Source organism: Hemicordylus capensis, chromosome 3 (genome assembly GCF_027244095.1).
Source record: "Hemicordylus capensis ecotype Gifberg chromosome 3, rHemCap1.1.pri, whole genome shotgun sequence".
Classification (NCBI taxonomy): domain Eukaryota; kingdom Metazoa; phylum Chordata; class Lepidosauria; order Squamata; family Cordylidae; genus Hemicordylus; species Hemicordylus capensis.
Window position 1 is genome coordinate 138,558,228 of NC_069659.1, and position 25,738 is coordinate 138,583,965.

The 25,738-nt window shown below is 41.4% G+C and overlaps 1 protein-coding gene across 1 annotated transcript in view; it reads left to right on the forward strand.

Annotated features, from left to right (window-relative positions):
* Positions 1-14,882, forward strand: part of GCC2 (GRIP and coiled-coil domain containing 2) — a 59,271-nt gene extending 44,389 nt beyond the window's left edge. Inside the window, exons 17-23 of the mRNA XM_053309221.1 lie at positions 1,345-1,463; positions 2,553-2,729; positions 3,253-3,470; positions 4,815-5,009; positions 5,996-6,135; positions 11,312-11,513; positions 11,980-14,882. Of these exons, the coding sequence (XP_053165196.1) occupies positions 1,345-1,463; positions 2,553-2,729; positions 3,253-3,470; positions 4,815-5,009; positions 5,996-6,135; positions 11,312-11,513; positions 11,980-12,050 (1,122 nt within the window). The 3' untranslated portion in view covers positions 12,051-14,882. The remainder of the gene's footprint in view (positions 1-1,344; positions 1,464-2,552; positions 2,730-3,252; positions 3,471-4,814; positions 5,010-5,995; positions 6,136-11,311; positions 11,514-11,979) is intronic.
* The last annotated feature ends 10,856 nt before the right edge of the window (positions 14,883-25,738 follow it).

The window sequence follows — 25,738 nt, forward strand, 5'->3', positions numbered from 1 at the left end:
AGAAGGCCCTGTCCCGCGTGCACGACAACCAAGCCTCCTTCATTGTCGGCACCCAGAGCAGAGCCCCTTCAGATGATCTCATCAAGCGGGCAGCAACCCTTGGAAGCAGGTGGTCCCTTAGGTATCCCGGGCCCAAACTGTTAAGGGCTTTAAAGATCAAAACCAGCTTCTTGAATTGGACCCGGAAAAAAACTGGTAGCCAGTGCAACTCTTTCAAAATGGGTGTGATGTGATCCCACTGGGCAGCTCCAGATAAAACCCTAGCTGCCAATAATGCTTGCATTATTGCTGCATGGTTGTCTTTTCCTGTAGTGTGCCATAATCTAGGACTGTACAACTTTGGCCCTGCAGCTACTATTGAATTACCGCTCCCATCATCCCTGACTATTGGCCATTGGCTGGAGATGATGGGAGTTGTAGCCCAACAGTAGCTGAAGGGCCAAAGTTGTGCAACCCTGTAACCATCTCTGGAGCCTGAAAGGGCGTATACGCACAGTTCTCCCTCACAATTGTATGTTTTACCTGTCATGGTCCTGGGAGAGCTGTGCAATTTTTAGAAGTTGATATTTCTGCTTCATAACAACAGGTGGAGAAACATACCTTGTATTTCCCAAAAGGACTGGATATTTTGTGTAGCAGAAATCAAGATAGGATGAATTTTCAGTCTTTTGATAAGGGCATTTGTACTGTGGGAATCCTGTATGTGTAGCCTGTTTAAAGAGAGATCCAGCAACATCAGATGATTGATAGTGTGCTTATTTGACAATTTTTATTATATGCTCTTCAACAGACTTCTCAAAAATTTAATCTGGACTTGTCCATCTGCTTGTTTGCTTTAGCAAAACAGAATGACTCAGCCCCTGATTTAATTGTAACTAGGCACTGGAGTGATGTATCTGTGGGAGGGGTTTTTATGGCTGTGTGTGTCTTGGCAACATGATTGCTTGTAATGTTTCTTTCATTAGAAAGTTTCTGACTTTCATTGTAATGGTTGTTTGTAGTAGCTGGTTAAACTTTGCAAAATAATAATGTGTTTTTCATATATTAAATGTATAGCTGCAAATCATGATTAATATTGATGCTGTCTTTGAAACAGAAAGTTTTTCTTGCCATTTCCAGAGAGTTAAGCATTATTGATAATTTAATAACAACATATCCAATAAAGCCCAAGGGCAAGTTGTCTTGCTCTTTTTAAAAGAAGAGCTGTGTATCTATACATACAGATATGTACGGTATCTGTACGTTCCACACACACCTATAAGTAACTGTTTATCTGTGAAATCGTTATTCTTTCCAGCTCTTCATAGAAAGGGGAATACCTTTTACCATTTTGTATCATTTCAGGCAGAACATGCCACTGTGACCTCTGAATTTGAAAGCTACAAAGTCCGTGTTCATAATGTTTTAAAGCAGAAAACGAAATCTGCTTCTCAAGCTGAAATGGAGGTGACCAAACAAGAAAGGTCAGTACTGCATAGTTGGTTGACTTCAGTGCATGCTGGTTTAATTCAAAATTTGATTTCCATGACATTTGTTAGCACTAGGGCTTGCCATTTCCCAGCTCAAAGATTGCCTCAAGTTTCTTGCAAAGTGGTACTAAAGGCTTATTTAGTTGGTGTGAGGTACAGAGAAAAATTTCCACTACCTTGCATACTGGCTCATAATGTCTTCTGAAGTTCTGCGTTAGCAAGTCTCTGGGGGTCCACTGCTGATCTTTCAGTAGCCTAAGCCAGCAGGCAATGATTCTGGTGTAGCTTTTAAAAAGAGTGCTGTCAGTAGTGCTTAGAGAGGAAAAAGGAAAGACATTCCAAGATGCATAATGAATTATTTTATACCAGCTTATACAGTTACAAAACTGTGGTCATGCTGTGTCGGGTCTGCTTTTAAGATGTGGTTTTGGGAATCATTTGCTGGTAGTCAGGCTTGGATAGAATTCCCACCTGGAGCAATATAACTGGGTGTTGTTGTTTTTAAAGTAAACTAGTCCAGATATTTAGCATGCATTCCTGTGTACTTTAGTATGATGTATGCCAACTTGGAATGTCTCAGTGGATAAGTCAACAGATTCCTTTTTAAAAAGTAGCTTTAAAGGCCTGTAAAAGCATACTATATTAGAAATATACTGAAGACAATTCAGTAATACGCATATTCAACAGGGAGTAGATAGCCCTTGGATAGCCATAAAGCTGGTTGGCTACCTGACAGTCCCAAGGGGACCCACTATCTCTCCTTGCTCTTAACTGGGGCAGGGACAGCAGGTGCCTCCATCCAGCCCCTCTCCTAATTGTAGTAGGAGAGCGTTCTGGGAGCTGTTGATCTAGATCTCGCTCATACCCTTTGGTTTGAATGCTGGAGTTGAGTGGCTTACATACTCTCCTTGTTGCCACCTCGTAAATCTGGCTCATAGATTGCCCCACCCTCGACTAAGATTCTGCTACTTTTGCCTATCTCTCTGATAGCCAGATTTTTCGTCATCCATTAATGGTACATTTAAAGGTTCAAAAGCAGAATTAACACTTGCAAATATTCAGTAGGTTTTCTTTTTCTTTTAGAGAACACATGGAAAAGGTAATAGACCAGCTGAAGATCAAATTGCAAGACACACAACATAACTTACAAATTAATGCAACTGAGCTTCAAGCACTGCAGACAGAACATGATACACTGTTGGAAAGGCACAACAAAATCCTTCAGGAGACTGTGGCAAAGGAAGCAGAGCTCCGAGAAAAGTATGTTTCTGTAAATAGTACTACCGTTTTGCATATGTTTGGCATTTTAATCTTTTGAATTTTTGGTCAGAATAGATACCTTAATTGTGAAGCTAAAATTCACCATGTACTGGATGTTCCTATTGTAGGAAGATATTTCAATACATTTTGCAGTCTCCCAAAGGTAAAAAGCTGTTGTCTATGTGGCTGACATCCAGACTAGTGCTGTGCTGGTACGCCAGCAATTTCTGTTGTGCAATGGGGAGGAGAGATTTTTGACTATTGTTCTTCCCTCTGTAGTTCCCTGTGGTTCCCAAAACTATGTCCTTGAGGGGTCCCCCCTCTCACCCCCACCCCAGTCCTTAGGGACATGGTTTCAGGAGGCACAGGCAACTGAAGAGAGAAGGGAAGATCATTGCCATTGTACATGGAAAATGGTCTGTTGACGCAGTGAGTCATCGGGTTTCAGTCAGTATGTTCCTCCCTCAGAATACTGAAACTTTTTGTTTTCTAATATGGAAATATCTGGGGAAATATCTTCTAGACTCTGCACTATACAGTCTGAAAATATGGTGATGAAGTCAGAGCATACACAAACTGTGAATCAGCTTACAGCCCAGAATGAAGCTCTCCGGAACAGTTTCCGAGACCAAGTCAGACATCTGCAAGAAGACCACAGGAAGACTGTGGAGACGTTACAGCAACAACTGTCCAAACTAGAAGCTCAGCTCTTTCAACTCAGAAGTGAACCAAGCACAAAAAGTAAGTTTCTCTCCATTTTTGATTGGCAAAATGATGTTAAGTTGAGACATGGAAAATGTTTTCAATTGTCTAAACTCTGCACATCTGTGATCTCAGCCACCCTTAAAATTCAGTTTTGTCAACGAACTAGGGGGGTCTTTTATATTCTATTATGTTCTGCTTGCAGGCTTGTCCCATTAGTCAAGGTCACGTAGCTTGCTTCAGGTTGGAGAGTTTAAGGCAACATTATAAGCCAGCATGTTTTTAATTGTTTAGTTTTATTATAATAAATAATATTTTAATACCTCTTCATCCAGTAGCTGTGGGCAGTAGGGATGTGCATGAACCCTACTGGGCCGGTTCAGTGGTGGAGGCGGTTACCTTAAGGAGCAGGGTGGGTGCCCTTACACCCCAACCACTCGGTCGTGTTTCCCTTGCTGGCACTGTTGACAAAACCATGGGCACGGAATAGCAGCATACCTCCTTGCTGCCCCAGTCAGCATCATACCGGAAGTGGCTGGTGCATGTGCGCATGTCACGCACATGCAGTGGCCACTTCCGGTACAACACTGACTGGGGCAGCAAGGAGATATGCTGCCGCTCCGCGACAGTGATTTTGGCAACAGCGCTGGTGGGGGAATTGCGGCGGGGGGATAAGGGCACCCTCCCTGCTCCTTAAAAGTAAACCACCACTGCTGGACCTCCAAACCGGTTTGGTGGTCCGTAAAAGGACCACTGAACTGGTTCGTGCATATTCCCACCAGGCAGTTTACAATATTCTTAATGCTTTCATCGCAAAGGATTGGGTTCTCTGCTGCCTGGAGCCAAGGACATCTCTGATTGGGTTTTCCTTCCCACATGCTCCCAGGCAGGACTAATTAAAAAGTGTTACTAGCCGTAAGAACCCAGCCAGGATAACCCCGCCCAGTTCTTTTAGTCCTGCTGCACTCCTAGGCAGATCTCCATAGACTGACTCCTTTTATATTCACTTCTGAGCTTCTTATCCTTCTCTATTCAATTCCTGTTTATTTTTACTCAAGCCTTCTCTCGCTCTACTGCCTCATCTCTCATTACACACACACACACGCACACACACACCTCTCTCTCTCTCTCTCTTCTCCCTCCCTTCCCCTCTTTCCACATATGCCTATGGAGCACCAACAGGCTATTAGGCATATTTTAGTGCCAAGGGGAGGAGGTAGAGTGGGCTTCCCAGGCTCCCCGCCTCCCACGCTGCTTAAATAGTCACACTGTGTGCTCACGGAGAAACGAAGGTTGTCTGCCAACTTTATAAAATAGTTTAATTCCTATGAAATAGCAATTTTGCTTTGTATCAGAATTCCTTTCTAATGTCTTGTTTTTCAGGTCCTGCTTCTTCCAACTTACCAACTAAGAACTTGCGAGAACGGAGAAACACTGACCTTCCTCTTCTCGATGTGCACACTGTAGCACGCGAGGAAGGTGAAGGAATGGAAACCACTGATACAGAGTCTGTATCTTCTGCTAGCACCTATGTTCAATCCTTGGAGCAGCTTCTTAATACCCCTGATGCAAAATTTGGTAAGGAAATCTTAGGTAGCCACATGGTGGTGCCTTGGTATTTTAAGGTTTATTTTTGGCATTATACAAGATTATTACTATTACTTGGTAGTTTTCCAGCTTATAGGAGAGTTATTTTCGTTGTTCCTGAAATTGTCCCCATACTTGCTTTATATTCTCCTTCAAAAATGGTTCTTGATTAAGCAGGCTGATTACTGCTGATCTTGAAAGCCACCATTGCATAATCCATTAGCTGGCATTTGCATAGTAAAGGTAAAGTTGTGCCATCGAGTTGGTGTCAACTCCTGGCGACCACAGAGCCATGTGTGCATGAGCATCTGAAAAATTAGATGGTAGCCTTTTCTCATCATTACTACTAATCTGTATCTTCTCTTCCACAATTCTAGCAAATTCTAGTGATAATTTTGCAAACTTAACTTTCAAAGGTACTGGCACTCTATGGACTCATGGACTACAGAATATTAAAAGTGTCTGAGGAGTTTGTTTTTATTTATTAAAACCCTGAGATACTGCTAAAGAGGGTTTTTTTGTAAGGAGCTGGAGACTGAAAGTCTTGACTCTAATTTCTATTTGTGGTAGAAGTAGAAAAAATGTGTTTATAGCTTTGAATCACAATCATAATGCTCTCCCAATGGGCATCTGCTCCTCTGCCTCCATCGTAGTTTTTAGAAAACAAGTGAAATCTTGGCTTTTTACCCAGGCTTGTATATGAGTGTTGTTTTTGTTGCTGCTGCTCTGTATTTTATGGTCCTATTGTGTATGTTTTAATTAATTAATTTAATTTGCATTTTTTATATTCCAATTTAATATATTTATTGTGTGACTGTTTTAGAGTTGTATGTTGTTTTTAATGTTTTCTAAACCGCCTTGAGGTTGTTTTAATGAAAGGCGGTAAAAAATTTAATGATAAAATAAGATAAATTAGAAAAATGTCCATCAAAAAAGTATGATGCAAATTTCAAGTTGCTTTTTGTGAACAATTTTAGAACCTCCGCAGTGGCAAACAGAGCTCACAAAAGAAGAATTGATCCAGCAGTTAAATACCATATCAAAGAGTGCTGATCACTTAAATGGATTGCTTCGTGAATCAGAAGCAACCAATGCAATCCTAATGGAACAAATTAAGGTGAGTAGGCATGTGTTCACCAAGCTCCTACTTAAATTTATGGTGTACACACTTTTCCCATTTTGTCTGCCAAGTTTAAAAATCCTTCTGCAGTTATGTGAATTTATCACCATTCTTGTTCCTACTAATTACAGCTTCCATCCATCAGCTCTCATACCTATTGCTACATTCTGCTTCTAGTAAGTTCTCCCAAGATGAATTTTCTCTCATGAAGAACTTGGCTCTAGGTTTGTGTGAAACTTTGGGGGTCTATTTGACTTTGGCCCATTTTTGTCCAAAACAAGTCTAGTTGGGGCTGAAGTGAAACAAACCAGACCAAACAATTTCCCTGTCCTCAAAAAAGCTTCACTTTGCCCACTTCCCTAAAAGTATTTATGGTACCAGGCAGGAGGCGGCTGTTTTCCTGTATTTTCACATCTGGATAGTGATTCCATCAACAATCATAAAAGTTGGGTTCTGCGCTTGTGCAGACCAACTTTGGTTAGAATTCGTTAGCTCCTTGAGACGCCTTCAACCACACTGCACATGCCCTGCAATACCTCATAGCGGCGGTTAAGTGTCCTCCTCTCAATTTCTTTCTGACCACCTTAGCGATCGCATCTTGTCAGCTCCTCAGAAATAAACTTTTCTATCTAATGTTTCTTCAATGGCTTGAAATCGGTTCGGAATGACTACTCTTTGCTTTCCTCCCTAAAAAGGAAAGAAGGTGGCGGGGGGGAGGATTATTCTTATTGATACTATGGACTTTCACTTCGGAATGGCAATGACATACAAGTTTTACTATTTTATCTTGGTAACGGCAGGATTTACTGGCTTGACTCTCAGCTGACTTTGATTATTCTTCTGTGTATATACCCTTGTTTTTTCATACCTCCCATGAGTGTAAAATCTAGGGAGAGGATCACCTTTAAAAGGTGTGAAAACTGTAAGGGGAAACTCGCCTCGACGGGCGGGCACCAGCTCTGCTTGTTGTGCTTAGGGGAGGACCATAGTGCAGTGACTTGTACAATCTGCTCTGGCTTTTCTAAGCAGACATTAAAAAACAGGACTGCACATCTTAAAGTTGCTTTAATGGAAAATGCACTTTCCAGAGTACACCTCAGAGTGAGCCTATTCCAGAATACACCTATACAAAAGGCCAGGACAATTCAGGTGCTCCTGGGCCTGATGGCTTCGTGCATGTCCACGGTGCACTATGCAAAGCTGAGGCTGAGGAAACTACAATTGTGGTACCTGGCGGTTTTTCACCTCAATGTAGATCCTCAGGACAAACTCCTGGAGATACCAAAGAAGGTGTTGGACTCTTTACACTGGTGGATCAGCCCTGGGAATCTCCAGGAGGGAATGCCATTCAAGTCTCCAGTTCCTACACTAACACTAACGACAGATGCCTCCATGCAAGGCTGGGGAGCCCATTTATCACAGCAAAGGATACAGAGACTCTGATCTGCCCAAGAAACACAGCTTCACATAAACTTCCTGGAACTGCCATCAGCTTACAAAGCGCTTCAGGCTTTCCAGGACATCATCGAGAAGTAGTCCAGCTTCAGATGGACAATACCACCGCAGTTTCATACGTGAACAACCAGGGCAGCACTGTATCAAAACTACTTTGCCAACTAAGTCTGCAGATGTGGAACTGGTGCATTGCAAGGAATATTCACATGATGGCCATTGAGATAAGAGGGCAGGACAACTCTTTAGTAGATGCATTGAGCAGGGATCATATTCTCCCGCAGCATGAATAGGAACTGAATCTCTTACTTCTGGAACAACTGTTCGCCTCCTGGGGGACTCCAACAGTCAACTTGTTCGTGACCACTCAAAACAAGAAATGCAAACAATACTGCTCCAGGATGGGTCTGGAAGAACAGTCCAAGGGTGATGCATTCCAGTTCCGATGGACTCAGATTACATTTTACTTGTATCCACTGTATCCCTTACTGAACAGAGTAGTGGCCAAGGTACTACAGGGCAGAACCAGGGGAATTGTAATAACTCCATGGTGGCCAAGGCAGCCATGGTTCCTGCAACTGCTCAGACTCTCAGGCCAGAATCACAGGAGGCTGCCGCAGTGGCCAGACCAGATTTCTCAAGGAGATGGGCAAATACTACATCCAAACCTCACCATACCAAATTTCACAGATAGGTTACTGAGAAAAATTCTGCATAATAACAGAAAGAGTTCAACAAGGAAAAACTATCTGGCCAAATGGGAAAAGTTATGCTCTTATGCAGATTCAAAACACTAGACATACAACATTAAGGGAGGTACTACTATACCTTACATCCCTAAAGTTGCAGAGACTGGCAAATGTCTCCATCAAGTTAGCAATCTCTTTACGCCATAGTGGTTGGGATGGTAAGATGGTATTTACTCACCCCAGATGTGAAGACTTCATGAAGGGTATAAACAACTTGTACCCACCAGTTAGGAAGCCAGTGGACAAGTGGAGTCTGTCTCTGGTTCTCGCTACATTAACAAACAAACCATTTGAACCAATGGCAACCACTTCTTTGAAGTTGGTCACCTTAAAGACATTATTCCTTGTGGCCATAACAACTGCTAAGTGAGTGAGTAAGCGAGTTTCTGGCACTGCTTATAGATGAGCCATATACAAAGATTTATCTGGATAAGGTGGTGATGCGCTTGGATCCAGAATTCAGACCAAAGATTGTCTCGGACTTTCACTTAAACAGTGATATAGTGCTACCTACCTTTTCCAGAAATCCATCCTCGCCTTTGGAGTGTGCTAGGCATTCTCTAGACGTGTAGGGCCATCTTGTTCTACTTGAAGAGGACACAAGCGACTAGAAAGACGAAGCATCTGTTTGTCTGTGTAAAGGGCCAGCAACAGGGCCGACAACCATCACATCAGAGATTATCATACTGGCTAGTTTTTTATTTATTTATTTTATTTTACTTTTTATATCCCACTTTTCCTCCAAGGAGCCCAGAGCAGTGTACTACATACTTGGGTTTCTCCTCATAACAACAACCCTGTGAAGTAGGTTAGGCTGAGAGAGAAGTGACTGGCCCAGAGTCACCCAGCTAGTTTCATGGCTGAATGGGGATTTGAACTCGGGTCTCCCCGGTCCTAGTCTGGCACTCTAGCCACTACACCATGCTGGCTCCTAGTAGAGCTTATAAAGATGGCATATGATTTGCAGAAGGTGATCCCTCTGGGTTCAATAAAGGCACATTCCACCAGAGCATACGCAACATCTGCAGCTCATTTGTCGGGTATAAGATTCAAAGACATTTGTACTGCTGCTTCTTGGGCCTCAGACCAGACGTTTGTCAATCACTACGCTTTAGACCTTCGCTCTGCAGCGGCGGCTGAGTTTGGTAGGGCAGTACTTAAAAGAGTGTTACAGTAGCTTGCAGTTTCCACCTCCACTTGGGAAGCTCGTGATTCACCCATCTTTTATGATCATCAATGGAATCACTACCAGATCATCTGTTACAGGTAAGCAACCTGTTTTTCTGGTGGTGAGGGAGCAGGCAGTGTCTTCAGCAGTTCAAATTTTAAAATGACTATTTTTCTCTAATTCCCCTGGAGTCTCAGGAATAGCGCAGGTGTTCCTGGGAATTTGTCTTTTCTGAGACTACAGGAAACTGCTAGATCTTATTTATTGTATATTGCACATTATTGTACACAAGAGCAGGATAATTTTTTTTTTCAAGGCTCTAACACTACATGCAGTGATGTTCTGTTTCCAGATTTGTTGGGGGAGGGTGTATGCAGTGTGAAGATTCTTACAATGATTGTTTCAACTTGGTTCAAGGCTTAAATTTAATGTTGTATTCTGAAGAAAATAAGGGTTGAAACTGGTTCCCACAATTCACAAGAGGAATCTTTGTGCTCTAGACCAAATTAACCACCACATATCCCTTGTTGAAGGGAAGCTGGGCAAGTTCTGAGCATACTTGCTTGAACCAAACCTCCAGACTTTCAAGGAGTTTGAGTCAGAACATTGACAATTAAGGATATAAGTTGCCTCCCAGTGAGAGTGCCAAGGGGGAGAAATCAATTGAAGACACTGTCATGGGGAAAAGCACTATACAGAGCCCCTTGCCTAATGCACAGTCCCATGATACCAAACTGCTTGGGAGGCGCGGGTGCTGGGCCATGGGTCACAAGCAGCTTGTACGTGGAATCTGGGAGCCACAGTGACCATTATTGGCCTGACTGAAAATGATAAGCATGGAAGTCTGATGAAAAGGGAATACTCCAGTCCCCAGCACCTCAGAAAAAGGCTGGTGTGGCCAACCCATCAACTGGGATTTGAGCCGGTGGCAGAGGTTGAGACAGTTTGCTAGACAAAATCACCACTGGCCACTGCACGGCAACCTAGGGGTGAAAGGAATTTCCCCTTCACATCAAGCAGCAGGGTGCTACAGCCATCACTGCGCAAGCACACGGTTTTGAGGTGTAACGGCTCACTTATTGGAGCCAGTCCTCCAGGTTCCCCTCTCGCCTCAGCTCCAAGTACTATTTTTCACTGGTCTCAGCTTACCTGAGAGCCAGTTCACATTGCTAAACGTCTCTCTTTGGTTTCACATGAGCGTATGACTTCATGGAGAAAGATTAGTGTGAAGTTGATTCTACACATAGTTTGCTGCCTGGCACTCTCTCTAGAGCATAACCACCAGTTCATAAAACAGCAATAAAGATGGACAATGGTAGCAGCAGCAGCACTTGTCTCCATGGCCAGACAGTCTAAAACTATCAATCCAGGCCAAATGCCTGGCAAAATTATAAGGTACTGATGTCCAGCTAAAAAAGCTCTAGTGTGGGAACTATATGAGCCTCTATCAGGAAGGGGTTCCGCAGGCCAGGCAATGCTGTGGAGAAGGCCCTGTCATATATCTACCACCAACCAAGCCTTGGCTGGTGGCAGAACATGAAGCAGGGTCCCCAATGATTGTCTTAGCGGGGAGGATCATTCGGGGGAAGGTGTTCCTGTAAACTGCATATGGATCATGTGAAATAACTTAGCAGTGTGAACTGGCCGTTATTCTATTAATTTATTGTGCCATGTTCTTTTACCTGGGGTCTTTGAATTGTATAGAAATAGCACATGCTGCTTCTCCATGCCACTTGTCTAATTTGTTTTGATTATGCTCATCATCTATTGTGTGTTAAAAAGTGTGTCCTGTTTTTTATCTTAGCTGCTTAAAAGTGAAGTTAGGCGATTAGAAAGGAATCAAGAACGAGAGAAATCTGTTGCTAATCTGGAATATTTGAAGAATGTTCTGCTACAGTTTATATTTCTGAAGTCTGGCAGTGAAAGAGAGAGGCTTCTTCCTGTTATCGATACCATGTTGCAACTGAGTCCAGAAGAAAAAGGAAAGCTTGTGGCAATTGCTCAAGGTATATTTGTTGATTTTTGTTGGTAGTGCTAACTTCCATTGGCATTATTGGTGAAAAAAATGGAATGGCTTCAGTTTGTGGATAGCTATCAGCAAGATGGAAATAGACATATTTGATTCTCTGTTGGCCTACAAGGGCATTCCTATAGTCACAGTTGTAAACAAGACTTGTATACAATGTTTAATCTGTTCTTGTTTTCCATTGCATAGTTTTTGTGTGTAAATGTTTAATAAAATATGAGCATGATTTTCGATATGGAAAATAATTGTTCCAAAGTAGATCATGCAAGAAATTGCCCATGGCAAATACTAGCTGCTTCGTTCTAACCATCATAGAAGGTAGCACTGATAAGTCCAATTTAACATCCAAACTTGAAGACACAATTGGCCAGTCAAATCAGATTTTCAATGCTGTTTAAAACTCTTGTTTGGCACTTAGACTGTATGTGTGTGTTTGTCTTTTGTAGGTGAAGAAGAGAGCTCATCACAACCGTCTGGATGGGCATCATACTTGCACAGCTGGTCAGGACTTCGATAACACTGTGAATTCTCACTGTTTGAACATTTAAGATCCATAATTGCACTGAGAGGAATCTCAACACTGAAGAATGAACCATATACATGTGTAGCCAGGGTAACTTTGGTTATTTTCTGTTGGTTATTTTAAGTAATAATCTGATTTTTTACTTAAGCCTTGTGCATAGTTGCATAATGAATTGTGACTTCAGATTCTGGTCCCTATTCAGCTATGTGCTAATGAATGCATAGTGCTCCCTTATATGTAAAAGTTCTCCTGTCACTCATTCAGTGCGGGGGGGGGCAGTTCATACGCATCCCTTTTTGTCTCCTCTGTTGAAATCAGTGGTTAAGTTTCCTCATTCAGAATTCCACATGCACACTGAAGTGCAGCTGTGATGCCTGACTGCAGCAAATATCTCTTTCTGAAGTATATATGGTGCAAGTTGATGATCAATGGTAAGACCAAAGTCAAATCAGCAAATCTGGCCATACCAGTTTTGTTGTTTAAAACATTACCTGTGTAATGCCTGGGAACCTTAAATTTAATTTTACTTAATAAAGTACTGCAGAACATAACTTACAGACTTCTTGTTTTCTGAAAAGGAGAGGGATATTTAAAAAGAAAACCATTTGGCTAAAGTCCTAGGATTGAATAAATTGAAAATAGGGCAAAAAGCCAAACTTTAGTGATTCCTCAAGCTTTTGAGGACATTGCTGTGTCAGCTCTTTTGGACTGTGCATTAAAACATTAGTTAATGAGAGAGCTGAGAACATTTTCCCTAATAAATGATTCCCACTTTTACAAATAAATAAATATTAGAAACTGCATTGTACTCTGACAACTCATGCTGACAGAACCAATGATGCGAGTAACAATACAAGGAGATCCTAAAATAAGATTAGAGTTAGCTTCAGTAGTCATAAAGATTAAGTGTTCTTAGTGTAACTTCAGGTATAACATCAGACTACATGTAACTCCCATTTATATGGATTTTCGAAAGGTTGCCTTTTTCTCCATATCATCCTTTTCAAGGTCTCAATTGTTTGAATGTCTGTCACCTATTTTAATGCAGTTTTGTAATCGTTTTATTTGCCTCTCTTCTAAAAGAGATGCTGTCAGTGATAGATATAAAAAAAGGATGTGATGTGGTTGTATCCTTCAGTTCATGGAAATCATGGATCTGAAGAAATCTCTTTAAATCGGACCAAAGCTTTAGTTCCTACTCCACATCTCTGCTCTGGTTGTAGAACAAACTTCCTGGGTTGAGGCAGGAGACAGGCTAGAGATTCATCTTGCACCCAGCAGTGAGACCATCTGGCTACTGCAGTTCCACTTTAAAAAATACTTATGGGCAGCATGCTTTTTTCTTCCTCTTTAATTGCTTAGCAGTCCTGGGAAATGACACAGGTTCCCTGAGATATTTTGGAGAGCTGCTGTAATGGCAGATCCATTAAGTTAGAACAAGGATTGGGAGAGTGACAAAGGAGGACAGACCTGAAGCATAGCTTTGGCAGTCCAATTGGGGTTGGTTGAATCAGCCTTGATTCAGCTCAGTTTTCTCAAACTGGACTGTGATTCAGTTTGGGTGGAATTGGGCCAATTCAGTTTGGTCCTGATTTGACTGCCAAAGCTTTGCACAATTCCCTACTGCTTAACACTAGCAGTTGAGAATAGGTTGAAAGACAAATATCATGTTATACTGGAGTTCTAGATAAAGTTCTTGATGATCTTGCTAGGTAGCTTCATGTGCCTGAGAATTCTGCATGTGAAGTTGCATATAATTACATGAGATATAACCCGATTATTGGAACCAGTTTCTGAATGGAGGTAATAGTGATCCAGTGCATTCATTTAGAATTGAAGTGAATATTTTGGATGGCCGGAGAGAATATTTATTCAGAGAAGATTTGTGAATTTCAAAACCACTTCAGAGATCATGCATGAATCTTCATCTAGGCAGTTTAATAAGTTATATAATTCATGACATGTTGCATCTATTTCAGACCTTGTGAGAGAATGCACCAATCTTATAAAGTGTGTAATGAGAAACAGCCCTTGGCTACCTTGTGAATTACATATATTTCAAGTTATTACTACTTGCCACAATTCTACCATTTTCTGCAGTCCTGAAAGCAACTGGAACGTGAGATGAAATTAGCCATGTGAGATGCTTGAGAATATTTCTCATCAATAATAAGTGCATAATCTTCAGTCATCATATCAGGCTAGAAGTATCTTGGCCCGGCTTTGATAGCATGGCAGTTGGGTGTAAAATATCTGTTTAAACACCTATATTGCTGCTGTTCAGGCTCCCACCATGGTGTTCACACCTGCAGTTCCCTTTCAGGATACAGCCATGCCTTAAATCTTACTTGCGTTTCACATCATTAAATGTTAATTTATCTCACTGCAAGAAGTGTAATGGCTTTTTTAAAATAGTAATTTCTGTAAGGAGACATATCTTGGCTTATGCTCTGTCATGTACTTTTACCTGATTAGATTGAGTAGAACTTTAAGTGCACGTCTTTGCACTTTCTGTAATAGTACATTGTTTTCAGAGTTTGCTACTGACTGAAAGTTGTTTTCCTAGCTATATAATGTTGTAAACAGCTGTGACAAGAAGAATTTTGTCTTTTTAAAGTCATTTCAAATTGTTTATTTTTTCATACTGTGAATAAATTATACCTATAGTTTTGTTTTGTTATTTCCACATTTCAATTGTATATTTAGTATTAATCAGAATATTATATCTGTGAATGTAAAACCCTGTTTGCATGCTCTAAATATATCTTTTGCCACAGAGAAAGCGGAGGGAGAGAAAAATACAAATTAAAACAGGTACAAACCATGGATTTTTGTAAAATGTGTGTTGTGTTGATGCTTTCAAACGCTTCTATTTAACGGTATTTTGAGGCAGGCAAGAGAAGCAAAGAATAAAATAAGATGATCACCTTTATAACCTTTTCCCTATTCCATTTAATTTCCTTTCAATGTTACCTAGGGCTAGATATGGAAAAGACTATAGTTTAGTACAAGAGGATGTGCTTTGCATGCAGAAGGTCCTAGGTTCAATCCCTGACTTCTCTAGGTAGGCTTGGGCTACCTGTCTGAATCCCTGGAGAGCTGCCGCGAGTCAGTGTTGACAGTATGGACCAAATGTCTGTTTCAGTATAAAGCAGTGTCACATGTTCATTTCAGATTTAGAAAGACTGTTTAAATTCCTTTTCATTGCATGGGTTTTGCCTAAGTGGAGGAACAAGCAACACTTTCACTTTCTTGTATCGTATGTATTTATATCCGCCTTTCCTCTCAAGTAAGTGTTCAAAGCAGTTGACAACCATTTAAAACAAAAGCAGTTTAATCTACAAAATAGTGTAAAGCATTCTGAAATAATCAGAGAAAAAGCCGAACCAAGAAAATCAGGGGAAAGAACTCAAACAACCAAGGTTGAAATGCCTGTACACAAATTTTTAGTTTTCAAAATGATTCTTTACAAGCATATTGTTTATACTTTTAAATTTTCAAATAAGTATTTTATAACAAATTTATGAAACTCCTGTAAGAATCACTGTAAAATCTAGAGGAGTTGCAGATTACCAAGGGGATCAGCCATGACTTCTGGTTATCATCACAAAGCCTAACTACTCAGCACATTCCTACCTGTGCTCTTGTAAGGGTACAGACTGAAAAATATCTTTATTGATTTAATTTTTAATCTTGCATTTCTCATATGACTTGAGACAGTTGGAATAAGAACAGTGTCAAATTAACAAAGTGCCCCCCCCCCGCCCCGCCGGCTGCCCTTTTCAACCTGCTAATCCATCATTTTATGTATCTGCTCTCTTAAAATAATTTCTAAACAGATGACTTCCTGAAGATTTTTTTAAAATCTTCTTTAATAAAGAGGACTCAAAGATTCTGCCCTGAGGCACAAATTAATAACAGGTTTAGAGCTTCGTTTCAGACACTTTAAGCTGGGAATGTAATCTGGTACTGTCTTCCATTAATTTGACCTCTGGCACCATGAGTAAGCCTATGCATTATCGCATAATGTTCTTTTAAAACAAAACAAAAGCAGTGATTGGCATCCAAAGCAGTGCTAGTGCAAGACAGAGTTGGCACCTGCGCTTCCCTACAGCCTGAAAAGCAGTTCCTGGAATTGCGGGACCCTCAGCAAAGGGATGCAGTGCTGTTGGTTTCAGGGGAAGCAGGGAGAATTATGAAACTGCATACTAGGAGAAAGTATCTCTGTTTCTGGGGTCTCCTCTGCTGCCATTGGGGCTGCATCCCATTCTGTTGCCAAGGGCTCCTTGACCTCTGAGAATGGCTTTGTGGGTAACTCTGAGGGCTGCAGGAAGCAGCGTGGGAAGGAAGGAGATCATTGCTTGCACTAACCTTCTGCTAGTGTCACTCTGGATGCAGCCCAATATTCAAAAAGGAATAAAACTGACATATGCAGAGTAAGTTGCGTTTAGACAGTCTTCATAAGAACAGCCCTGCTGGATCAGGGACAAGGCCCATCTAGTCCAGCATCCTGTTTCACACAGTGGCCCACCAGATGCCTCTGGGGAGCCCACAGGCAAGAGACATGTGCATGCCTTCTGTCCTGCTGTTGCTCCCCTGCAACTGGTATTGAGAAGCCTTGTGCCTCTGAGGCTGGAGGTGGCCCACAACCACCAGACTAGTAGCCATTGATAGACCTGTCTTCCATGAATTTGTCTAACCCCCTTTTAAAGCCAAGCTGGTGGCCATCACCATATCCCATGGCAAAGAATTCCATAGATTAATTATGTGCTGTGTGAAAAAGTACTCCCTCTTGTTGGTCCTGAATTTCCCAACCTTCAGTTTCATGGGGTGGCCCCTGGTTCTAGTGTTGTGAGAGAGGGAGAAAAATTTCTCTCTGTCCACCCTCTCCACTCCATGCATAATTTTATAGACCTCAATTGTATCTCCCCTTAGTTGTCTCTTTTCCAAGGTAAAGAGCTCCAGATGCTGTAGCCTAGCCTCATAAGGAAGATGCTCCAGGCCCCTGATCATCGTGGTTTCCTGCACCTTTTCCTTTTCTTCAATAGCCTCCTTATGATACGGTAACCAAAGCTGAATGCAGTATTCCAGATGTGGCTGCACCATAGATTTGTATAAGGGCATTATAATATTAGTATTTTTAATTTCAATCCCCTTCCTAATGATTCCTAGCATGGAATTAGCCTTTTTCACAGCTGCTGCGCACTGTCGACACTTTCAATGAGCTGTCCACCATGACCCCAAGATCCCTCTCCTGGTCAGTCACTGACAGCTCAGACTCCATCAGTGCATATGTGAAGTTGGTGTTTTTTGCCCCAATGTGCTATAACGGTCTAAATAAGATCTCTTGCATCTTCTGGGTTCTTGCAGAACCTATCTGCATTTACCTTTACCTTTACCTTTAATTTTTTTAAAAATATCTTTGGTATAGAGTGCTTTCAGTCCAGCAAAGGGGAGAACATTTTGGCTAATGAAATCTGGGGGGAACTAAATGTCACATGCTTATCACAGGTAGCCCTAATATGATGGAGCTGTCAGCACGATATGATGACAAAAACGGGATGAAGCAGTTTGGGGGTGTATTCAACCAATCATTTCAGCTAGGGAGGTATTAAAATACCCTTATACAAGCTCTGTCAAAGCTTTACCTGGAATACTGTGTCCAATTTTTAGTCACCTGTGATCAAGAATGATACATTTAAATGGGAAGATCAAAGAAAGTCATCTTGATTTATTTTAGGTACAAAGAAAATATTAAGTGTGCAGAGACTAAAAAGGATTAGCTTTGCAAACTGGAGACTTACGGAAACGTAGTAGCATTCTACAATTAAATTGGAAGGCATAGCCCAGTAAAAGGAAGAGAACTGTTCAGCTTAAGTGGCAATGGGTAAATACTAAGTTCAAGACATGGGTGACTTTTGAAGCATTTTCTGTTCTGGCGTCTCAGTTGTGGGCCACTGGGTTTTTCTACATAAATCATTTTGGCTCACACATACACACACCCCTTGTTATAACTAGACACAAGATAGTGATTGGCATTGATTTTTGTCTTCTGTGTAAGCCTTGAATAAATACATTTAAGGTAAAGTGCTATATTGGCACAACAAACATATTTTGAATGCAACAAATTTGCTGTGCTCTACAAAACTGTGAGTGTGTGATCGGTCATCAGCAAGGTAGTAATCTATATTGTTTGTGTTGAGAATTACTAATTCAGTATTTGAAACAGTTTTGTTTTATAATGCCAACTTTGATGGAGATGAACATAGCAGAATACTTAATTAGCAGACTAGTTTTGATGATTCTGTTTTCTGAGTACAGGCTAGGTATTTTTAAATTCATAGAACTTGAAGGGTGTTGTGGTAAACACGTTTCTTACATTCTGCTTCTTTTCTGACTAGCTCGCTGAAATCAAATACATAAGGCAAGTCTCTAATAGGATCAGGCAGAATTTTGGCAGTGAATCAAAAAGGAAATTAAACTGATCACAAACATAACTCTGTAAATATACTGAATGTAAGCATGTCTATTTTTGTGCAACAGTGGATAATAAATCACTCTACAATGCATGGCTTTTATTTTAAAACTTTGTAGGGTCACAAAGCTGAATCAGTCTGAAGAATCAGTTGTTGCTACAAATACAATAAAGTATTATCTTTACTAAGTGTGAATAATAGAATGTCAAATATATGGATAATTCCCTGAACATCTAGTTTCACGTTCCTAATAAGATATGCAGTCTTCATACTGAATGCAGTGCAAGGTTCTGTAGAAATGTAGAACCATCTCTGCTTTATACAGAAATGTAGCAGAATAATACAATTAAATTGCAGGGCATATCCCAGTAAAGGGAAGAAAGCTGTTCAACTTAAATGGCAATGGCTAAATATTGAGTTCAAGAATCACTTTTGAAATAAAAGTGGCTCTGTAGAAACCAGAGCTGTATCTCAACTGGAAGATTTTCTATATGATCCAAAATGATTGAAGCCAAAGAATGCCTTGCTACTGGGAGTAGAATGTAGATTATGCTCCATAGCATGACATATTTTCTCCAAAAAGTACTGCATTCACAAAAATGGCTTTTTGAGTAAGGAGGAAGGTGCACATACATTTGAAAACAACTAAATGGGGGCCTAGCTGTCTGCTAGTTGGAACTTTAAGGTGCCAAGAGGGGTATGGGAGAAGAGAAAAGTAAGAAGTAGGCAACTACACACCTATGGCAATTGTTGCTCAGCCCATGCAATATGGCGATTTGCAAGCTGAATATCTTCAATCTCTTTTGTCTTATATAAAACATTACTGGCCTGAAATACAGAAATGTTTTATATGTATTTAATCTTATTGTTGATTGCTGAAGTTAGGCAAATTCAGTGTTTTTATCTTCATTTGCAATAACATTTATAAAATCTACTTGTATCTGTCAGGATCACTAGTCCTGAACATGGAAAATGCAAGCAGAGTAAATTAGCCTAACATGAGCAACATTTTTCTCTCTTTCCGTTCCGGTAGTATTTATAAAATCTATGACTTGTGTCTATCAGGGTCACTGGTTTTGAACATGGAAAATACAGAGTGGTACTAAGAACTTTTATTTTCTATTAGTAGGAGAGTAACTGAAGAAAACGGTAGTTCTGGCTAAAAATACTACTACTATGTCTGTGAATATTTTAATATCACTCTTCAACAAAATTCTCAAAGCGGTTTACATTGAAAAATAAATAATACATAAGATGGTCTCCTGTCCCCAAAGAGTTCACAATCTAAAAAGAAACATAAGGTAGACACCGGCAACAGCCACTGTAGGGGATGCTGTGCTGGGGTTGGATTGGGCCAGTTGCTCTCCCCCTGCTAAATATAAGAGAATCGCCACTTTAAAAGGTGTCTCTGCTCAGCTAGCCTGGCATCCTAACAAAGTAAGGGTACGGTGGAAGATTTCCTCAGTATTCCAGTACATGCTATTTTCATTTATCTTCCCTGTGTCTGGAAATGCTCTATATGTCTTCCAAAAATATATCCCAGAGGGCTGTGTTATCCCCAGGCACATGCTTTTCGAAGGCACAGAGGGCTTCCAGAGCCAGGGAAGATTAGTGAAAATTGCTCTCTGCTCAGACATGCTGCAGTAGAAAGGAAGCTTCCATGGCCTCACTTTGTTAGAATGTCAGTTATCAGTTTTATTCTTCATACAAAAATAGAACTTTGAGTGATTTATTTGATTTATATACTGCCCTTTGTAAAGTGGCTCAGGGCAGTTTACATTAAAATAAAGCACACATAATAATTAAAATAAAACATTTGAACCAGATTGAAACTAAAACTAAATATTAAAAGCCAGGCTAAAAAGATGAGAGCTTTAAGGCTCTCCTGAAGGCCTCTAAGGAAGATAATCCTCTCATATCCATGGCGAGTGCATTCCATAACCTAGGGGCAACAACTGAGAATCCTCACCTTTAATGAGAGGTGGGGATCTTGTAGAGAAAGGTGCTTTCTAAGGTAACCCAGAACTAAGCCATTCAGAGCTTTAAAGGTAATAACCAGCACTTTGTGCTTTGCCCAGAAACATATTGGCAATTGGTGTGACTGTTTAAAAGCAGGCATAATGTGGTCTCTCCGGGATAGCCCAGAGACCAAACTGGCTGCCACATTTTGAACTAACTGAAGTTTCTGAACTATGTACAAAGACAGCCTACATAAAGTGCATTGCAGTAAGTTACCAGCTGGTGTACCACTGTTTTCAGGTCTTTCTACTAAAGGAATGGGTGGAGTTGTCAAATCAATTGCAGCTGGTAAAAAGTGTTCCTAGCCACAGCCTTAACCTGAGGCACCAGGGTGAGACCTGCATCCAAGAGCACTCCCAAGCTATGGACTTGTTCTTTCTGAGTGTAACCTCATCCAGAACAGGAAGTTCTATCCCAACTTGTAGATTATGACCCCCAACAATGAGCACCTCCATCTTGCTTGGATTCAGCTTCAGTTTATTATCCCTTATCCAGCCCATTACTGTCTGTAGGCAGGCCTTTAACTGACCAAGACATTGTACAAGGAAGGGGATCAGGAAGCACAAAGTTGTGCAGCTGTTGAGCAAAGTTATGCTAATCACAGCCTGGAGAGATGGAGCTTCCTGTGCTTGTTGTGTGGAGTGAAATGTGTCTCAGCCCCTATCAAGGGCCAATCTGGAATATCCCAAATAGACCACCAAGAAGTGACCACCTTGGATCTAGAAATATGTGTGTGCAGTTGTAGGGCTCTGTACTTCCAATCTACTCGGCCACTTCCAGCTTGGAATAGTGAGCTGCACCACCAACCTTACCCAGCAATGACCTGGCTTTACATGGATTCTGTGTACTGTACACTCTAGCCCTATATAGATGTTATTTGGGTGTGGGGGGAGGGAAGCTGTACATGATTACAGCAGTCAAAAGCTGTAAAGTCATGCCACCCTGGCACATCAATCACTGCTACGATGGTCATCTGAAGAAGCAACCATGTTGATGGCGGAAACTTCCATGATCGGCAGACTGGGGTGCACCCAGCTGCCGATCACAGAAGTGCCCACCATCATGCTGACATGGTTGCTTCTTCAGACTCATAATTTTGAGCAGCACAGGAAAGGGAGTGATTCAAAGGCTGTTGGTTAGGACTTTTGCTTTTGATGGCTGTACTTGCATACAGCTTCTATCCCCTATAATATCTGTATTTGATTGATTAATTAAGTTCCATCAAGTCGGTGTCGACTCTTAGTGACCACATAGATAGCTTCTCTCCAGGATGATCTGCCTTCAACTTGGCCTTTAAGGTCTTTCAGTGGTGCATTCATTGCTGTCGTAATCAAGTCCATCCACCTTGTTGCTGGTCATCCTCTTTCCCTTTCCTTTCCATCTGTATAGGACCTGAATACTCCAATTCAGACCAGCCTCTGGATGCTTCCAAGAAGGCATTGAGGGCCTCCCATTATAGCACCCAAGCTGCAATGCGTGTGCTGCTCCTTTAGAGGCTGAATTTGGATGCTGATGGCACTGCTTGCTCATTCTTTCATGCCCAGCTGCTTTATGAAGGTCTCTGCATGCAGGGCTGCTTCATACCCATTGCTAGTAAAAGAGATTTTAAACTTGTAGGTAGGTCTAGGAACATTTTTGGGTGTTTTCCTGCAGGGTGAAGTACTTTCAACACAAATTACATTTTGAGGAAGCCACGATGTTCTCTGTCTAGTCAGCAGGGATATTTATCACAGGTGAGGATGAGCAAGTTGACAGATAAGCAAAATATGTCTGGAGGAAATCAGCATAGTCTTGCCATCACATCTCTCTCAGAATTTTAAGAATGGGCCTCCAGGCATTCTTCACAGTGTGGAAAAGGAGACTGCTATAATTGTCTATTAGAACATATTTTCTTTACAGTTCCCTTGTGACTTTTTTAATGCCTTTAAAAAAATTATTTGGTTTTCCTTTCCAGAAGTGTCTAGTGACATCTATAGCCCTATCATAGGATAAACTGTAGTGCAAAAATGTTACTTATGGAATCAATTGCTGAATGAAATTGGCTGTAGTGCTAGATTTAAGTCTCAGGAGGAACCAGTGTTGACCGACTTGCATTAGCTCTAAGTGTGTATGGAGTTGAGTTTGGTGTTGTCCAAAGAGATGTCACTATCCTCAGTTTTGACACACTGGTATGGGGCAAAATCTGCTCCCTAGCCGCATATTGTCAAAGTGTGCACCAAGTACATACCTTCTCTAGAAAGCAACCTGCATGCAGAAGCCTATTTGTGCAGCAGAAATATTTTGCAGCCATGATGACCATGGACTTGTCTCAGTTGAAAAATGTGACATGTCATACACTTGATTTTGTCTTTGGGTCATTGGTGGACAGTGGTGCTCTGTAGATTTATCAAGGAGGCTTTAAAACTGTTGTCATTGTTGGATCACTATCTGGTGAAGATTGGACTGAGGGTAGAACCAGCACACCTCTGCAAAGGTAAAGAACCAGTTAGGATCGTATGCCCCTAGAGGCTTATGGATTCCTGATGGCTCTGGGGGATTTTCCTGCTGAGAGAGCAGATGATCCTTTTGACACTCTGGTCTCTCTCTGTTATGCAGTGATCAGTCGGACGATTGACACAATTATGCCTAGGCACCCTCTCCCAACTCACTGAGCTCAAGTGGCTCCTTGGTAGAGTTGCAGGCAATGAAGCAGGCTAGTAGACGGCTTGAGTGTCGTTGGCAGAAAACTTGGAATGAACATAACGAGTGCCGGTGTTGTTATACATGGATGACGCAGCTGTATTATCTCAGACTAGACTGGGTTTGCAAAGATTGCTGTATGCTTTTGCGTGCTATTGCAACGATAACAAGTTAGTTATCAATTATAAAAAATCAAAGGTCCTGGTTTTTTCTAAATCCAGGAAAGTATACAAATGGGTAGTAAACCAGAATCGTATTGAGCAGGTTTACAAATATAAATATTTAGGCATTTTCCCCCAATATAATCTTAACTGGAATACCCATAGGCTGTCCTCCATCCATATAGCCCACAAAACTCTTAGTGCCTTCTTACGCTTCTACTATTCTAAAGGAGGCCAGTATATACCTATGGCACTCCAGGTATTTTGGGCTAAGATTGTGGCTCAATTCCTTTTTGGAGCCTCATTATGGATACAAGGGGTAACAACTGAATTGGAGAGAGTACAGTCTATATTCCTAAGAGCAATATTTGCAGTGCCTAGGTATGTGTCATATTCTGTTCTTTGCCTGGAATCTGGGTCTTTTTCTGTAGTCTGTAAAGCTTGGGAATCTACTTTTGCTAGATGGATTAAACTCAGGAATTTTCTTTTTTCTGTTACTTATGGTTGGACTCTTATCCAAACCCCTGGCTATCTTATGTAAACAACAAAATAATGCAATTGGGACTGTCTCCTTCTTAACTACTTACTTTGGAGAATAATAAGGTGAAGGAAATACTATTTCTACGGTTGCATGACATTGAACGTCAGGAACTTACATCTTCAGCTAACAGAACCTGCTCTCCCCTACATTTTGGGATCCCCCCCCCATGGGAGATAGAGGTGCAAATTATCTAACAACGTTTCATTTCTCCAAGTTTCGGGTTGTATTTGCTCGGGCTTGCTTAAATGTGCTGCCCTCTCTTTTGGAAAGGTTCGCTAAGGACTCCTGAGTTACGGTTTTCTGCCCCTGTGACTCTGGCCTCCTGGAAACAGTTACCCATGTTTTGTTATATTGTTCTTTGTATCAAGGTGTTAGAGAAGAACTTATTTCCCCCCCTGTTAGTTAGATTTCCTGAGAGGTGTGAGCTTTTTTATATACAATATTGCCTCGCAGACACAAGCTGTGAGATCACAAAAGTGGTGGCCAAATTTTTTTATATTGCTGTGAGATTGAGGTCTCAATTTTAGGAGTTGTTTTACTGTTTTTAAAGTAATTTCTCGTGGATGCTTGTATACTGTTTTATTGTGTGTAACTATCAGCCACTATTTGTGTATATTAGTTATATTTGTTGTTCTGGATTTTATCTTTTGGCTGGCCAATGGCTGTAATAAAAATTGACTGACAGAATGAACATGATCAAAGACATGCTAGAGACATGCCATCTTAGAGCCTGTTCTGTGGCAGTGATAGTGGCGAAGAATCTTACTTCACCACCGCTGCGTCCGCTCAATGTTGTCCAGCAGAGCTTTTTAGAGTGGTTCAGGGGCTACTCAATGAGGGCCTCAAATACTATCAAACTGAACTTTCATCAGCTGCTGTGACCAATTTGCATTACATTTTGTGGATAAAATTGCTCGTATCCAGGCTGAATGGATGTTAAGATTTTTGCGGAACCGAACTAAATGTTGCTGATGTAGCATCTAGTCCTATTCGATCAGATACCTTTCAGATCCTGTTGCCTGAGGTAAATAGGCTGCTTGGAAATCTGGGACCTTCCACATGTGTGCTCAGTCCTTGCCTTCATGGGTGGTGAAGGCAGCCAGAGAGGGTTTGGGCCCATGGGTGGCAGGGGTGGTAAATGCCTCCCTGAATCAGGGGGTGGTGCCCTCCAAGGAGGCAGTAATTAGATCACTCCTGGGGGGGAAACCCTCTTTGGACCCAAATATCTTCCAGCCAGTTTCTAACCTTTCATTCTTGAACAAAGAATTGGAGCACATGGTGGTATCTCAACTGTAGGCAGTCCTAGATGAAACTGATTACTTGGATCCTTTGCAGTCTGGCTTCTGGCCTGGATATGGGGCAGAAACTGCCTTGGTCACCCTGGTGGATGACCTACATCAGGAGATAGAGAGAGGGGGTGTGACCTTGTTAGATCTCTCCATGGCTTTTTATATCATCGACCATGGTATGCTTTTGGGTTGCCTCTCTGGGTTTGGGAGCACTGTGATATGATGGCTCTGGTCTTACCTTGAGCGTCACACTCAGAAGGTGGTGCTGGGGGACCTGCTCTACCCCATGGCCATTAGCCTATGGGGTGCCACAGGGTTCTTTTTTGTCCCCCATGCTGTATAACATCTACATGAAACCAGTGGGAGAGGTCATCTGTAGGTATGGGCTACGGTATCATCAGTATGCTGATAATACCCAGCTCTACATATCATTTAAGTCATCTAACACCAGGGAGGCAGTGGATGTCCTGAACTGGTGTTTTCAGGCTGTTCTGGATTGGATGGGGGCAAACAAACT